General features: G+C 42.1%; 1 protein-coding gene across 1 annotated transcript; it reads right to left on the reverse strand.

Annotated features, from left to right (window-relative positions):
- Positions 1-1,135: 1,135 nt before the first annotated feature.
- C7H2orf69 (chromosome 7 C2orf69 homolog) lies at positions 1,136-12,317 on the reverse strand. The gene is made up of 2 exons (XM_007532131.3): positions 11,964-12,317; positions 1,136-3,830 (listed from the first exon to the last, which is right to left on the reverse strand). Exons 1-2 carry the CDS (start codon positions 12,201-12,203, stop codon positions 3,006-3,008), a joined length of 1,065 nt encoding a protein of 354 aa, XP_007532193.2. The 5' UTR covers positions 12,204-12,317; the 3' UTR covers positions 1,136-3,005.
- Between the last annotated feature and the right edge of the window lie 5,289 nt (positions 12,318-17,606).

A 17,606-nucleotide genomic window follows, 5' to 3' on the forward strand; every position in this document is an offset into this window, starting at 1 on the left:
GCACTTCGATGAAATGGCAATGCCAATGAGGCTTTTACATCTTTTCATCCAGAACAGCAGCTATGTGCACATTTGCAAAGTAAACTTAGTAGGAAGGCTTTCCTCTCACCTAGCTCAAGCTGCTAACAGACATGGAAACTAGAATTTGGGTTTGAGTGGAGTTGGAACTGGGCTCCTGCTGACTTCCACAAGTGCTAAAAAATAAATGTTTTCAAGAGGAGCTAGCCTAGATTGGCGGTCACCTGGAAGTAGACATCTCAGGTTGCTCTGAAGTCTTCTACCATGAGTTTGGGGGGTTGTGTGTTACATATACCCAATTTTTTTTCCCTCTATGTACTTTAAAGTGATCTTCCAGGTGATTATCTGTACCCCCTGAAGAGCAGATGCTCACTCTACCTTTACAGAGACAAGCTGAAAGGGGCTGATGGTGCTACACCTGGTTAAGTGCACATTACCATGTGCAAGGCCCTGATTCAAGCCACTGGTCCTTCACAGTGGGGAAGCAAACAGCAGATGTCTCTTCCCCTCTTCCTATCTCTCCTTGCCTGTTCAGTTTGCTTCTGTCTTATCAAAATAAATTTTAAAAAAGAGCAAGATGACTCACAAGGTGAAGTCTGTCTATACCTGTGTATTTCACCCTCAAGTGTGCTTTTCTTAAAGGCCCTCCCATTAAGTATAATAGGATATGAGAATACACTGTCTTGTTTCTTACACTTTTGCCACTTAAGTCTACATTTCCATACTCATGAGCCGAGACTGTTTTGTCCATTCTGCAAGAATGTTCAGACTGTCATCTGTGAGTGTTTAGATAAATGAAATGGGAAAAAAAAAATTGACCAAGTCATTTAAGGACAGTTAAAGGAATACAGATATCTGAGACAATTAGCAAAAAATAAATAAAAAGGACCAACTTCCTTTGAAAGACTTTTCTTTAGGAAATCACCAGAAGAAATGAAAGTGCAGATTTGTGAAGTATTACATTTAAGAGAGATGTACTTTTATAGTAACAGCCCAATGCTGCTCATTTCAGAAAGGATGAAGGTTCGTGAAAACACAGAACCCCCAACTGTTCAAGTGGAGGCAGGCAGCTTCCTATCAGGACAGCTGAAGCTTTTAACAAATCTGGCCACATAAATCATCTCCAAACAGACTCGAGGCTTTAATTTTAATAGACTTGTACATTCATGCTCCAGCAATAAAAAGACTTAACACTATTCATATGACTACTCTGTTGACTTCACAACACCAACAAAACAGTCCAATGGGACAGATACTAACATTTACACTGATTTTACGCCTGTGGAAAAAAACACTGAAACGTTAAAAGATAATCTGACTGGATCACCTTGAATGCGTCCTATTTTGATGAAATGGCAGTTTCAAGTTTCCAGTGAGTTGTTCCATTGAACACAATTTTAAGCACTCATAGACTGAGTAGCTAAAGTACCCTGACTTTCTTAGATCTCACATTTTTAATAGATCCAGCTCTTTAAAGGTCTCTCTTCTCTCATTTCAGTTAATCCTTATAAAATTGAATGTTTTCTGCATTTTCATTAAAGCACTAGACAACTCATCTATTTTGCATTAGGTCCTCATTGATTTAACCAAAAGTATTAGGCATTTAAAAAAATCTGATCAATCACGGTATTTTAAAACAAGGAAATAAAATATTAGGTCCAGGCTGACTTATTGATGAGACTTTGGCCTTTTAAAAATGACAGGTTTATAAAGAAACTGAGCAATGTTAACACTATTTTGTCATCTTATGAAAGAGCAATAACTGACGTGTAATTTATAGAATTAAAAATATTTTTTTAAGTATTTGATAATCCTTTCTGATAAGCCTGTCAATATTTAGAACGTTAGTAAAATGTAATTCTGGGGGGGAAACCAAGGAATTAAAATTTATACGCTTTATAAATTTAGGTCCAGGGAATTAAAATCCTAAACTTTATTATCTTTTTCAGTCTTGAAAAAAAAAAGAAAGCAACATGGTATTTCTCTGCTAAGTTACTGCCTAATCCGTAACAGCCTAATAAACAAAAAAAAAAATTACTCAACCTTTGACTGTAATTCTATAGTTATGTTTCAGTGCTGGTTTACATTATTAGATCTTGGTTTTCAAAACTCTGCTTAGGTCAAGAAAAAGGCAGTGTTTTTCAAAATTCATCTAGGTCAAGAAGGAAACCCCACCCAAATTATGTTGCAAAATTAAGCATATTCATTTTTTAAGTCAAAATTAAATCATGTCATCAAAGGCTCCCACTTAGCAATATAATTCTGCATTCTGGCCACACAGACTTGATTTCTTCTGACGGACAAAATCATGCTTCTGGTGAAGCACTGACTTTGATCTAAGCCCTGGTAAACAGTACTAAATCAACTGGGTTTGGGTCAAGATTCAAGAAAATCCCAAATGTCTTATCCAAAAGTTGTTGATTAAAAATGAAGCCACAGTGTTTTAAGTGTGATAAAAAATAATGATAACTTTACTGCATATTCTTGGATACTGTCAAACAAATCTATTTTTGACTCTCTGGTAAAAACAACTGATATAAAATTAAAGAATGGCTCTATTTGTTTCCAAAATACAGGAGGCCAGTTTCTGCTATTCCAAAATAACTGTGCCTGTGCTTTGTTTGAACACATTAAGTTTCCAGTTAGGTTTGAATGCCAGAATAGCTAGTTATGGTGATATTAACAAAATTTACATTACTTGAAGTTAACTTTCTGACAGTTGCAATTTTAATTACCTTTTTGAAGAGTCTTACATATTTCCTCTTAGGAATTATAACAAACTGCCTTTGATTTCAAATGAACTACTTCTACCTCAGTCCAAATAGAACTGTTCACATTCACTAGCAAGGAATACTATCGCACATTTTCTCTTACGAATGTGTATTTCCTTCCATTCACACTGACAGGACATCTATGCACCCTCATTCTCTGAATATTCAAAAGTGCTTAGGCTTTTCCATTGAACAAGCAAATTAGTATTCTCAGCCTTAGAATGCTTCGTGAACCCTGAAGTGATTCTCTATAGAAGGAGTTTCCTTGGCAAAATGAATATGGCTAGTCACTTGCACACCAAAATCTTGAAGTATCTGGACAAATTTCTTGTGTTCTTTTCCTATCCAAGATCTCATTGGATCACATACTTGATAAGGTGTCACATGGGCATGAACAGGAATCCCTGTTTGTGCCAATTCTTTCAAGACTTCTGGGTAAGTAATCCAAGTGTTGCTTCCTCCGGAATGACCACCATCTAGCCAGTACATTGCTCTTATGCTCTTGATAAAAGCATCTATGTCTTTGTCTTTCCTGGCTTCTTTCAATTCAAAAAGCAACTGATTCAGAACTACACAACCTTTACTGAATCCAATCAAAGTAAAAGATGCAACATTTAGTGACAGTGGATGAAAATTCATGGCAGATTCCAATTTTTCACAGGTCCTCTCTTTTTCTCCCTGGCAACCATTAGTTGTGTGAGAAGAATCCGGTCTACAGTTAGAGGCCTCGGCATCCTTACTCAAATCCGTTCCATTCTTCATCGACAGCAAACTGTTCTGACTGAAGTTAAAAGCATTAACTAACAGTGTATAAAGGTGTTTAAAGGCTCCAAAGTCAGCACTGTGTTCTGGCGCACCAAACATATTGCTTTTCACAAAGTTGTCGTAGCAGCTGAACTTGTGCAGGTGCATCCGGGAGCACTTTACCACCCAAATGTAACTGCCCGGGAACCGACGGGCTAGAATGGCCGCAACATTCTCGAGACTCCAGCTCTCCCACTGGTAATTCTCAGGATGACGGGCCATAACCTCATGGTAATTCTGAAAGGTAAGAAAGGGAGGGAAAAGCATTAAATACAAACACATAAAAGTTTGTTCTACAAAACACATTTTCATTTTTATTATGAAGACATTAGAGCCAGGAATGAAAGATAGGAATTTTTCACTACTTGTTAGGAGCTTCTGAGCAAATCACATTGTTTAATCTCAAATTCATTAAAAACAAACAGTGTGTGTGTGTATATATCCAAATTTAGCTATATGGCCTAGTTAAGTAGTAGTGCATTATAAATTTAAAATACTTTTAAGATGTCTAATTTTTAATATATGCATAAAGTTAGTTTATTAAAGCTTTTTACCAACACACTTTTTAAAAAGTACTTGTTATTGAGAGAGAGAGACACACACACACACAGGGAGGAGGGGAGTTGGGCATAGCGCAGCAGGTTAAGCGCATGTGGAGCAAAGTGCAAGGACCAGCATAAGTTTGAGCCCCCGGCTCCCCACCTGCAGGGAAGTCGCTTCACAGGTGGTGAAGCAGGTCTGCGGTATCTCCCTTTCTCTCCCACTCTCTGTATTCCTCTCCTCTCCATTTCTTTCTGTCCTATCCAACAACAATGACAGCAATAACAATGATAAATACCAATGGCAACAAAAGGGAAAACAAATTAAAAAAGACACAGGGAGGGAGGGTATGAGAGAGAGAATATACAGTGAGAAAAATAAATGAGTACAATTACAAAGGAAGAAAGAAGAGGAAGAGGAAAAGAAGAGAAGCTCCCAGGGAATAGCATTTTGATGTCTTTTTCTCTCACCATCTCTTCCCTTTCTCTTCTCTAAGCAAAAATGGAAAAGAAAAAAACACACACACACAATGGGTCCTAGTGGCCATCCCATCCAGCTGCTGGTCTTGAACTCATTCCTTAGTACCTCTCTGTACGGTTCCAGCAACCTCAACACTGTTTGATTTCAATGTTGGTATTAAAAAACAAATCTGCTATAAACACAAAAAAGTATCAGTGTATATCTGTGACTATATCCCTAAAGATAAATTCCTAGTAATGAAAAAAAAGTATCTTCACATGTCTGTTAAATATACTTCCATTTCCAGGCACTGTGTCAAGTCTGAGTTTACATTTAAAATGAAATACAATTCAGAGTTTAGTTCCTCAATTAGCATTTCAAGTAGTCAAGAACCACAGTGGACAGTGTGTGTGGCTGGTACAAAACAAAAAGGTGACAAGTGCAAGAGAGCATTGTAAATAAAATGAAACAGGACAACCGTTTTGGAGAAGGTGGAAGACAAAAAGCAAAGGGTTGTTGGTCTGCAGGGGCTGAAGTGGCGACTGAACGTGGCTCAAAGCTGCCTTGCATGTATAACTAAGTACTGCTCTCTCACGGGGGGGGGGGGGGGGGGGGGAGTGGGTTGTGGTGGTGGTGAATAAATCCTCAAGTAGAGTGAAGGGGTGCTATTCCCGTAGCTGAGAAAGACCTAACTGTACTGAGGGAACTAGTCACGTGTCCATTCCTGGCACAAGCAAGGACATAGCAAACTGACTGCAGAAAGGAATGAACCGCAGTCATGACTGGCACAGTCCAGCTCAGTGGAGTACGTGAGGAGCCATAACAGTGCGGTGAAGAGACTCTGGAGAGGAGATGCTGATGCTTGCAGCCACCCGGAACTGCTGTGATAGAGTCGAGAGCAAAAGATGATCAAGTCATGTTTCCAAAGGATCATTCTGGCTCCTCTGTGTGCAGGGCCCACTTCCTCTGTGTGGTGGTCGCCTAGGGGGGTTAGTTTGCAGGCCCCTGATGACTGATGATGGACGGTGTTGAATATACCCAGCTCCTCCTCTGATGGCCCTACCTCAGAGGGCCCCCACCTTCCCCCATCACCCAGAGGCAGCTGGGAGCTGAGCAGACTATTGGAACAGAAAGCCAAAAGAAGAAAATGGCTGAAACCAGAGTGGTCACAGCCATGGAGGTGGTAAGAAGTGGTCAGATTTTGGGTATGTTTAGAAAGCACTGACAAGAAATTGCTAAGGATGTAGGGCGTGAGACAACAGGATCAGTTCTAAATACATTTCTTCTTTGATCTGGTAACTCCACTTATCCAAACTTATCTCTCTGATATATACACAAACACACAGACACAGTAATACAAAGATACACAGGGGCTAGGTGGTGGCACAACGGGTTAAGCACACATATAACAGTATGCAAGGATCCAGGTTCAAGCCCCTGGTCCCACCCGCAGGAAAAAAGCTTCCCAAGTGCTGAAGCAGGGCTGCAGGTGTCTCTTTCCTTTTCTCCCCCTCTCCTCTCAATTTCTATCTCTATCCAATAATAAAGAAATAAACAAAATAAAATAAAATAAAAAACCAAAGATACATACATAAATAAGTCAGTGTAAGGTACTTATTTGTTTCAAAATAAAGTAAAACTCTACAAGTACTCATATTCCATGTACACTGGAAAATAAAGGCTAAAAAGCCTCCATACACTTAAACACATTTGTGTTAAGTTGGTGTCTACACAGAATGTCCCTAGAAAGACAGAAATCAAGCAATGGTAGTCTTGGAGAGGGGATCTGAGAGACGAGAGGGATGGGATAAGAACATCTTTTCAATATAAAAATCTTACACAAACTGAGTTTGTATAAATATGCACATTTTTCTACCAAAAATTTTAAAATAATGTACTTTCAAATAAAGTAATAAAAGTAATTCTCATAAAAATTGAGACATGCAGGGCGGGGGAGACAGCATAATGGTTAATGCAAAGAGACTCTCATGCCTGAGGTTCCTAAGTCCCAGGTTCAATCCATGCATCACCAGAAGCCAAAGCTGAGCAGTGCTCTGGTGTTTCTCTCTGTGTGCCTCTCTCAAAAATTAAATAAATAAAATTAAGACATACACAAAGGTATATGGAAGATAGGCTGTCCAAAAGGCATCAACTAGGACTAACCATCATTAAAAATTGTCCATCAATCTAGCTACATGTATATGAGGACATTTTAATTTCTCAACAAGCTCATGCATGGTTTTTACTTAAGTATAAGCATGACACCATATCAATAAACAAAGATTAGAACATCATAATTTTGAAACTCCCTGTCAGCAAGACTGATGTTAACTTACATTTGTATTCAAAGTATACCAGAGTGCTTATTTCCCACATCCTTACCCACTGTGAGGTATTGGAATTAAGAAGCCTTTGCTACTATAAAATGTCTTAGCTTGGTTTAAGTTGTATACTTTTATTTCTAATCATGTTGAATATTTTTGTTTGCTTATAAAACATTCATTTTTTTCTTTCTGATAACTTTCTGTTTAAGTTCTTTGATGTGATTAAACACTTCTTAATAGCTTATGTCTCACTAATATTAATACTTTGCTATACATGCTAACAATTATTATTCCAAGAAAGGATATCATTTAACTTTTGATTATCATATTGCATGTAAACTTGTGAGATAAAAAATTGTCCCAGGAACTTAGGCATGAGAGAACATATCTAAATACTTTTTTTATTATTATTTTTAATGAGGGAGACTTCAACTAAGGTTTTTTTCTGCCATTTATTTTTTGTATTCTAGTACACTACCAGAGACTGAGCCCAGGGCCCCACTCATATAAGACAAACATTCTACTAGTGAACCACCTCCCTGGCTCCATTTGAATGCTTTTCATAGCTAAGGAAACTAAAGGTCTACAAGCCTTAACTATTTGTGTGAGAAATGTATTTAGTTGGTCAGCCAAAAGGAACTCAAGACTGTGTGTGTATGGGGGGGGGGTGTTAGGGGGGAGGAAAGACACTTTGTATTTATCACATGGGAAGTGATAAACCTCCAGATGTTCTTTGACCATCTCCAAGTTACTTTATCAGGTGGTGAAATGCTTAGACCAAGGAACTGTGTGTGCTGAAATGTAAAAATGGAACTGTTAATTGGTACCAAAGCTTAGATCTGAGAACAACAGACACTGTCATATCCTACCAAGAGATTGCACACTTGCCTACAGGGCTTAGTGGTGCATAGCCAACACTGGTTTCGAAATGCAGGCTGTACCCTCGGGAAAAGGCTGGAGGAGGGAAAGAGGGTTTTCTTCCCAGCTGGGAATGCATGCACTTGGTTCTCCATGTAGAGAGTACGGAAAACGGTTTTTGCTTCAAGACTTATCCAAATTAAGGATAAGGATTTTTAAAAATGTTTCTTAAAACTATGCAAATCTAAATACATGTTCTAAAATGATCAACATTTCAAGAAGATGAGCTATATCCAACATTGTAGATTTCCTAAGGATAAACATTAGGCTCAGAAGAAGCATGTGCAAAGACAGAGAGGAGGAAATAAAAGTCTTAAAAACATTTCATATAACAACCAAGACTAGGGGCTATCAGAATAGCAAATAGCTCAACCTGGACACTGCTGCTCTGCCAGGTGTGCCACCCACGTTCGAGCCTGGGCCTTACTGCACTGAAGGAAGCTTCAGGGCTGTGGTCTTTTTCTCCATTTCTCTGTCTTTTTTTTTTTTTTTTGGTCTTTCCATTTTATTTGATAGGAAAGGAAGAAAGTGAGAGGGAAAGAGAGGGAGGGAGAAAAAGGGAGAAAGACACTTGCAGACCTACTTCACCATTTCTGAAACTTCCTTGAGGGCAGGCAGGGAGTGGACTGCTTGGATATATCATTTAAAAAAAAAGTAGCCAAAGCTTATCAAGTGCTTAATTGTCCAAAGTAACTTACATATATTCACTCAGTTATCAACTTATCTAATAAACATTTACTACATACCAGTCACTAAGCATGTATTGATCAGTTATTACCAGTTAACCAAAAATGAATAATACAGTAAATAAAATGGATAAAAATACAGGAGAGAAGTTGAGCAGGGCCTGTGCACACATAACACTATTAAACAGATGGCCAAGAAGGTCTTACTGTGAAGGTACCTTTTGAGACAAGAAAGGTAACTTGTATGACTCCTACAGGTATATACAGGATGACTATTCCAGAGAACAGGTGCCTAGCTTTTGGGGTGAAGTAATCCTAATACGAACAATAAGTAGATGATTTTGCAGCTACACCAAAGTCAAACAGGAAAGTAAAAGAATGGGAAAAGACAGAGAAAGCGAAGGGTCTCACAGACCCAGGATTTGACTCTAAAGGGCATAGGTAGTTACATAAGAGTTCTGAGGAGAGGCGTGACATTATCTGATTTAGGGTCTTAAATGCTATTGGGTTGTCAAGAAAGCCATGCTGTATTTTTCTGGTTTTCTATGCAAAAACAAGTCACAAATTTTCCGACAGCACAATGATTTTGATTACTTCAAGATACATTTAGAAGGTGAAATCACCTTGCAGGAAGAACAGATCAAAAGGCAAAGGTGAAGATTTCAGGTTTATGTTATCTAGGAATCATCAAAAGGAAACATCATTCATCAACTGGAAAATGTAAAGTTTCAGGAACACATCAGAGTGGGTGGGTACACAAGTTCTGAGGGTTGTTAGAGTGTAAGTAGCATGTCAAGGTGTAAGTTTGCGGGGCCAGGCGGTGGTACACAGGGCTAAGCACACATGGCAAGAAGCACAAGGACTCAGCTCCCCACCAGCGGAGGGGTCACTTCACAAGTGGTAAGGCAGGTCTTGCAGGTGTCTCTCTGCCTCTTTCTCTTTCTTTTTAAATATATTATTTATTTATTAGAAAGACGGAGAGAGAGAAAGAACCAGACATCACTCTGGTACATGTGCTGCTGGGGATAAAACTCAGGACCTCATGCTTGACAGTCCAATGCTTTGTGTACTGTGCCACCTCCTGGACCACAGCCTCTTTCCCTCTCTATCTCCCTCTCCCCTCTTGATGTCTCTGTCCTATCTAGTAATAATAATAATAATAAGCCTCCAGAAACAATGGATTTGTAGTGCAGGCACCAAGCCTCCATGATAACCCTGGAGGCAAAAAATAAATAAAGTCATAAGTCTGAACGAGATCGCTAAAGGAGTAATGGAAGGCAAAGGAGAAGTTCAAAAACTGAGTGTGAGGGTTCTCCAACCATTAAAAAAAAGTCATTAGAGATAAGAAGGGACTATAATTCACTGAGTATTCATAATTTAGTCTGTACTGATAGCCTATAAGATAATCATCTCAATTTTATAGCTGCAGTGGCTATAATACAGTTAAATCTAACATATACCCAATGTTTCATAGTTCAGATATTCAGAATCGGGGTTCAAGCCTAGGCCATATGGCCTCAAAGCCTTCTAATGCATTCCCTATTTTGACTCCTTTTAAAAGACCTAGAGTTTTCAGAGCACAATACTCTGCAAAAATCAACCATAAAGACTGAAGCAATGAATGGTGTCAACATGAGAGGAGATGCTTCTCCAAATACATCAGCTCTACCTTCCTTCCTTCCTTGCCTTCAGGGTTATCACTGGGGCTTGGTGCCATTGCTGCTATTGGATAGGACATAAAGAAATCAAGAAAGAGGAGGGAAGATAGAGAGGTGGAGAGAAAGATAAGACACCGCAGACCTGCTTCACCGCCTGTGAAGCAATGCCCCTGCAGGTGGGGAGCTGGGGGCTCCAACCAGGGTCCTTGGTTTCCCGCCATGTGTGCTTAACCCGCTGCACTACCGCCAGCCACCGCTGGACCACCACCGGACCACCACTCCGCGACCCCTGCCATATATCTTAATTTTCACTTGACTGAGGACACCATTTTGTGTTTTGATTTTTAGGTATGTTGTTTAAAAGAATCAAATTCCAAAGCAAGAAGCAGCCATCCTTTCGCAATGTAAGAAACGCATCTCCCCACATTCTAACTCGACCAGTCTACAATGTCCCTGCCCAACTGCACTCTGGGTGCTGATGGCAGCTAACGGCCTGTGCAGATACTCCAAGTCTGTGCCGACTCTGCACACACACTGAGGACAGGAATTTCTAATAAAGCTTAACTGTATTTAAACAGCCCCTTGTAGGGGGCGCACTAGGTGAGCTCACAGCACAGTGAGTAAGGACCCGGGTTCAAGCCCCTAGTCCCCACCTGCAGGAGAAATGCTTCACAAGTGGGGAAGCAGGGCTGCAGGTTTCTCTGTCTCTCTCCTTCTCTATCTCCTCAATACCTCTAAACTTATGTCTGTCTCTATCCAATAATAAATACTTAAAAATAAAAAACTCCTGGGGCCAGGCAGTGGTGCACCTGGTGAAGCGCACACATTACAGTGCGCAAGGTCTCAGGTTCAAGCCCCTGGTCCCCGCCTGTAGAAGGAAAGCTTCACAAGTGGTGAAGCAGGGCTGCACGTGTCTCTCTATCTTCCTCTCCCTCTCTATCTCCCCCACTCCTCTCAATTTCTCTCTCTATCCAATAATAAATAAATAAAAATGAAAATAAAAAAATAACTCAGCCACCTAAACAAAAAACTCAGCCCAGTACTTAACTTCTGTCTCTATCCAATAATAAATAAGTAATTAAAAACAAACAAAATCAGCCACCTAAATAACTCAGCCCAGTATCTCTCAATTTCTATCTCTATCTAATAATCATTAAAAATAGGGCCCGGGTGGTGGCACACCTGGTTTAGAGCACACGTTACTGTGCGCAAGGACCCGGGTTCAAGGCCCTGGTCCCCACCTGTAGGGGGAAAGCTTCATGAGTGGTGAAGCAGGGCTGCAGGTGTCTCTCTTCCTCTCTAACTCCGCCCTCTCTCAATTTCTGTCTCTATCCAATAATAAATAAGTAAATAAAAGAAACAAAAAGTAACTAACTCAGTCACTTAAATAAAACTCAGCCCAGTACCTTTCAATTTCTCTCTGCCTCTATTCAGTAATAAGTGATGATCAAAAATAAAGAACCCAGCCGCTTGTAGCTAACTGCTCTCACTGCAACAAAGAGATCCTCCCTTAAAGCCCAGCTGCCCCGAACAGCATGTCTTGAGCAGGCACTCGCCTGCAGTTATAAAGTCAATCAAGATACCGATATCGGAGGCACAGATCAAAATACCCAGCACAGGTGCAGATCCAGCCCGAGCGCGGCCAGGCCGGCGGTGGTCCCTCCCGGGTCCGCCGGGCGTCGCGGTTGCGCGGTGCAACCCGCACCCCTGGCCGCCCAGGTCTTATAGGTGTGCGGCCCAAGCGCCGGACGACAAGGCTCCGAGCGGGCCCCGGCGGCAGGTTACCTGCACGTCCCCGGGGAAGTAGACCACGTGGTGCTGAGGCAGCGGCTCCTCCTCGCCATTCGCGGGGCACCCCTGGCCAGCCGCCACATGCAGAAGCAGCTCGTTGCAACGACGCGCGTCGGCCCCCGGCACCGCCGACACCCGCAGGCAACGAGGCCCGCAGCCCTCCGCCCGGGGCTCCATGGCTCCCGACAGTACGACTCCGAGCAACGGCGAGCGCAGAAGCCGGCGGCCACACATGGGTCGCCGTGGGCAGAGCCGAGGCCGCAAGGTGGGAGGGCGGAGCCAGGCAGGAGCCCAACGGAGGGCCTCAGTCGCCCCCGCCGGAGACGGCGCGAGGCGAAACGGCGTCACTGCGTGACATCCACACGCAGCGTGCGTAAAGGAAGGCGGGGCGGGACGAAATAACCCTGGGATCGCAGCATCTGTGGGGGCGTGGCCCAGAGACCGGCGTTCCTGATTGGTAGGATCTGCCGGCCGGGAAGTTCCAGAGCCTGAGCGCAGATGAGCCCCGAGGCTAGTGCTCCTAACTGGTAGGGCCCCGGCGTCGGGACATCTAGCAGGAAGGGTCCCGGGGCCCAGGGCCGGTGCGCCTACCCGGAAGGGGCCCGGGGCCGGTGTTTCTATCTGAAGGGCAGGTCTCCGTTTGGCCGGTTTGTACACTGTGTCCCCGTTCCAGTAGGTTTACCTTTCAGGTGAGGTTTCCTGTTGCTTCTCAGTTCTTCCAGCCTTAGAAGGGCACAGTCCCAAAAGTCTAAGTGGAGTGCTTTTTGTCTTGTAAGGCAGTCTACCTGTCCACGTGGGGTTTTTTGTTTGTTTAATTTTATTTTAATTTGCTGGAACAGAGAGAATTTGAGGGGTGGGGAGGTGGAGAGGGAAAGAGAGACACCTGTTTCACCTCTCCTGAAGCCCCACCCCCACTCCCCACTAGGTGTTAAGTGGGGATTTTGAACACTGGTCCTTGCAAGACTTGTGTGCTCTACCTGGTGCACTACTGCTTGGCTGACAGGTTGGAATTCTGCCGGTCTTAGAAGGAAATCTCTCTTCTCTTACCCTGGAGTTTCCTTTAGAATGTACGAAAGATTCTAGGTTCACAGGAAATAGACGGTTAGGTATTATTAAATGAAAGGCGAAGTTAGTATTTAAAAAAAATCAAATCTACTTTATTAAATACTTCATGAGGATTCATGAGATAGCATAATAGTCATGCAAAAAAAAAATAGTCATGCCTGATGCTTTGAGATCCTAGGTTCAATCCCCAGCACCACAATAATCCACAGTTGAGCAGTGCTCTAGATTGTCTTTGCCCCTTACCCCACTCTCTAATTAAAATATATACTTAATGAATTGGGCAGTATCCCATCTAGCAAGTAGAAGAAAGTTCCAGAAAGCTATATTTAAAAGTTTATATTTCTAGTTCCAATATCATTTTATTTAAATGGCTTTTAAGATATTATATTTATTATCTATCTGATAGAGACAGAAATTGAGGGGAAAGGAGATAGGGAAGAAGAGAAAGAAAGACACCACCTGCAGTTCCTGAAACTTTACCCTTGCAAGTGGAAACTGGGGGCTTGAACTTGGGTCCTTATCTACTGTAACACACGCACTCAACCAGGTGTGCCACCACTCAGCCTTCCATTGTCACTTTATTGGGGAAATGTTGGTTCACAGGACTTTTGTTGTCACGAGGTCCCATTTCCACATTTCCCCAAGGTGAGGCAGGGGTTGTGGGTAGAAAGAGAGCAAGAGAAGAGTGAATTAGTTCAGGTTTAGATAGCCTGCCCATGAGGAGTAGAAAGGGGTCTTTTGACAGATCATCTCATCTTTCTTTGAAGAATGTGACTGATTACTTAATTGGTGCAAACCAGAGCATTTCTACACAAACTATTAAAACTATATTCCTGGGGATGCTTGAAATATCAGTTGGCTATTGAGCACTAGGTATTAGGCTGTTAGGTATAAGTCCATTTTCTCTTAATATAAAATTGAATGCAGACCATGTGGAAAAATCCAAGACTTCAGGTTATGCACTTATTGGTGGTAGTGTTTTCAGCCAAGTGAATAATTCTGGGAACATAGGGGGCTGCGGGCAAGGCTAAGGCCAGAAACTTGAACCCACTGGAAATCCAACCCCCAATCCTGTGGAAGTGCCCCTGGGAACTGGCTGGCTAGTAATTGCTCCTGTCTTGTGGACAGATGGATGGAAGCTGAATGGCTGGAGAGTCGTTGATATCCAGTACCTTGCACTAGCTAAACACTGAGTGATTTGCATTTTAGTTAGCATAATGGCTTGCAGTAGGGGTCAGTCTGTGTGAATATAATCTTTACAATTTAAGGGCTGGAAATATTCACAAGAGTCAATGTCACAGAAGCAGCTAAACCAAGGACAGAGTCTGATTCTGGATTCTGAAACTTCTGATGAGGGAAGAGCTATGTTTGAAGGCCCAGAATGTAGTCACCTCTTGGAGTCTTGATCAGAGAAAGCACTGAGCATTGTAAAAAAAAAAAAAAAAAAAAAAAGTTTGAATGATAGTAATGACATAAATGTTTAACAGTCATCTATGTCCAGTTGTGTAGAAATAAGATTTGGCCAGATATATACTAAGCATAAAGAAGGGAGGAGTGGATGAATTCCAGTATTTTAAACTTGGATTTATTTCTCACTTGTAAAGAATTTTCTGGAGGGGCCAGGCAATGGTGTACCTGGTTAAGCACATTACTCTGTGCAAGGAGCCTGGTTCAAGCCCCTGGTACCCACCTATGGGGGAAAGCTTCATGAGTGGTGAAGCAGGGCTGCAGGTGTCTCTCTGTTTCTCTCCCTCTCTGTTTCCCCCCTCCTCTCAATTTATCTCTGTCTCTATCAATACTTAATAAAAATATTTTTTAAAAAATCATTCAGAGGAGGATATTAGTGCCAATTATAAATATTAACATTAACACCAACATTTATTGAGATCTTATTATAGTCCAGGAAAAAAATGGTGACTAATCCCTAGCAATGCAAAAACGGTATCATCTGTTTTCCATCTACACCATGCCTCGGCCTCACGTGAGCTTAATGTGCAGCTTGGCGATACGAGAATCCGGCATGAAGCCCAGCCAGTCTATCTTGGTGTTACTCTCGATCGCACTCTGTCATTTCACGATCATCTCATAAAAACTGCAGCAAAGGTGGGCGCGAGGAATAACATCATTGCAAGACTGGCCAGCTCCTCATGGGGCGCGAGCGCTTCCATACTACGATCATCATCTCTGGCATTATGCTATTCCACTGCAGAATACTGTGCCCCAGTATGGTTCCGTAGCCCCCATGTCCACTTGGTCGATTCCAAATTATATTCCTCCATGAGGATAATTTCTGGAACCATCCTTTCCACCCCGGTTCCATGACTGCCAGTTCTTAGCAACATCGCCCCGCCAGATACTCGTCGGGATGCGGCAGCATCTAAGTTCATTTCCCACGTCTACACTTGACCGGACCTGCCAATATAGGCGGATATCTTCGCCCACCCTGTCCAACGCTTGACGTCTCGTCACCCAATCTGGTCCCCTACGCCTACACTGAACTTCTCTGTTCCAGACTCTTGGAAACAGAGTTGGCAGTCAGCTGAGGTAAAGAACAAACACCTCATCACAGACCCCTGCAAGCATCAACCCAGCTTTGACCTAGCATGTTATGATTGGGCCCTCCTCAATCGCTATCCAACAGGCCATGGCCGGTGCGCCGCTATGTTCCATCGCTGGGGAGCCAGAGACGACCCGAACTGCCCCTGCGGCTACAGACAGACGATGACCCACATAGTCAACGACTGCCACCTCTCCAGATTCAAAGGAGGTCTCGAAACTTTACATCAGGCTCAACCTGACGCTGTTGACTGGCTACGGAAGAAGGGCAAACGCTAGAAGAAGAATAGTCCAGGAGTCCAGTGAAAACACTTCATTTTTTGACTTATGAATATATATATCTGTTTAAGCACACATGTTGTTTTATATTTATGCAAGTCTGCAGGAGCCACTTCCAAAGGAAGAAACACCTCTCAGTTCACCAGTTGAGGTATCCATGCCTTCTATGCTAAGTCGTGCGTCTCATAGGTTCCACTGAAGCTCCTGTAACACCTGTTTTCAGTCAGCATCTTCTCTTCTGGGAAAACCAATTTTGTAACTTACTACTTGCCTAATGACCATAGGCACAAGCAATCCAGCACTTTCCCCTTTCATTTGCTTTTCTATAGTCCAGCCTTTCCTTTTCTACAAGAGGTGTTACATATATGAAACGATAGTAATGAATTGTTTGGATTTACCAATTCTTTTAAACAGATAGAACCTCTGTAGAACTTTATTACATTGTCCCAAAGCTTACAGCTCATCTCTGGACTCTTGAAAAAGATCTTATAAGGACTCTCAGGACTTTTGGTATGCCACTAAGTATAATAGAAAGTGTTACAAAATTCCAAGAACTTCTAGAAAGGCCAATTTACAGTGAAAAAGTGAAGGTTAAAGGATCACAGACTCTAGTATATACAGAGGTCAGACCTACATCAGTAAAAGTGACCATAGGTCGTATAATAGTGAGAAGGGAATCGGGCAGTAGCGCCGGCTTAATTTTTTCTAAACTGACATACAGATTCTTGCGTTTTATTTCCCAATTTAGAGTTATTGATGACTAATTAAATTCATTTTTAAAAATATATCAAATTACAGTTGGAGAGACAACTTAATGGTTCTGCGAAATACTTGCATGCCTGAGGTGGGTTAAGCGCACGTGGCACAAAGTGTGTTGGTATGCATGAGACCCTTTCTGTTTCATTTGGTTTAAATCCCCCCTGCTTAACACTATTCTATTTACATAACCACTTCATTCTATTTATATAACCGCTGTTAACAAGCACCTCCCTCCAGGGCATTGGTTCAATCCCCACTGTTTCATGATATGTTTTTGCTCCACCCCCCCTCCTTGTCACACCCTGATCCTCTCCTTGTCACACTCTGATTGTCACCAGTCACTTTTCTCTCCACCCTCTCTATGTCACACCCTGTTTCCACCCTACTTGGCAAATATATATAAAGACAGCATTGTGAGTTTTAGAGTACTTTACCTTGAGTTTAGCTTAGCTCGTCTTAGATTGTGCTTCGTCCTGCATGAATAAAGAGATACTGCCTACAGCTCAACTATGAGTCCCTGGTCGTCTGTTACCCGCCCGTGAAGCCAGCCCGGAGAAAACAACATAACCCGTCGAAAATGACAAAAGTGAAAAGACTGGAGTAAGAATCCCAGTTGAGCCCTAGCTCCCCACCTGCAGGGGACTCGCTTCACGGGCGGGGAAGCAGGTCTGCAGGTGTCTATCTTTCTCCCCCCCTCTATCTTCCCCTCCTCTTCCTATTTCTCTATGTCCTATCCAACAACAACAATGATAACTACAACAACAATAAAAACAAATCAAGAGCAACAAAAGGGAAAATAAATATATAAAAAGGGGATGAGAAACACTAGAGCTAGCTGGAAGTCACATGTCATATTAAAGAAGTCTGTCACTATTCATTACCTGCCACTCATAAAATGAAGATAATGTTTGCCAAGGCTTAATTTTTTCTAAACTGACATACAGATTCTTGCGTGTTATTTCCCAATTTAGAGATATT

The sequence above is a fragment of the Erinaceus europaeus genome, chromosome 7 (assembly GCF_950295315.1).
Source record: "Erinaceus europaeus chromosome 7, mEriEur2.1, whole genome shotgun sequence".
NCBI classification, from domain to species: Eukaryota; Metazoa; Chordata; class Mammalia; order Eulipotyphla; family Erinaceidae; genus Erinaceus; species Erinaceus europaeus.

Coding starts and splice junctions, on each gene's coding strand:
- C7H2orf69 (XM_007532131.3), bottom strand. CDS start 12,203: ATGTGTGGCCGCCGGCTTCTGCGCTCGCCGTTGCTCGGAGTCGTACTG. Junction 3,831..11,963: donor ACTTCCCCGGGGACGTGCAG/GTAACCTGCCGC, acceptor CTTACCTTTCAG/AATTACCATGAGGTTATGGC.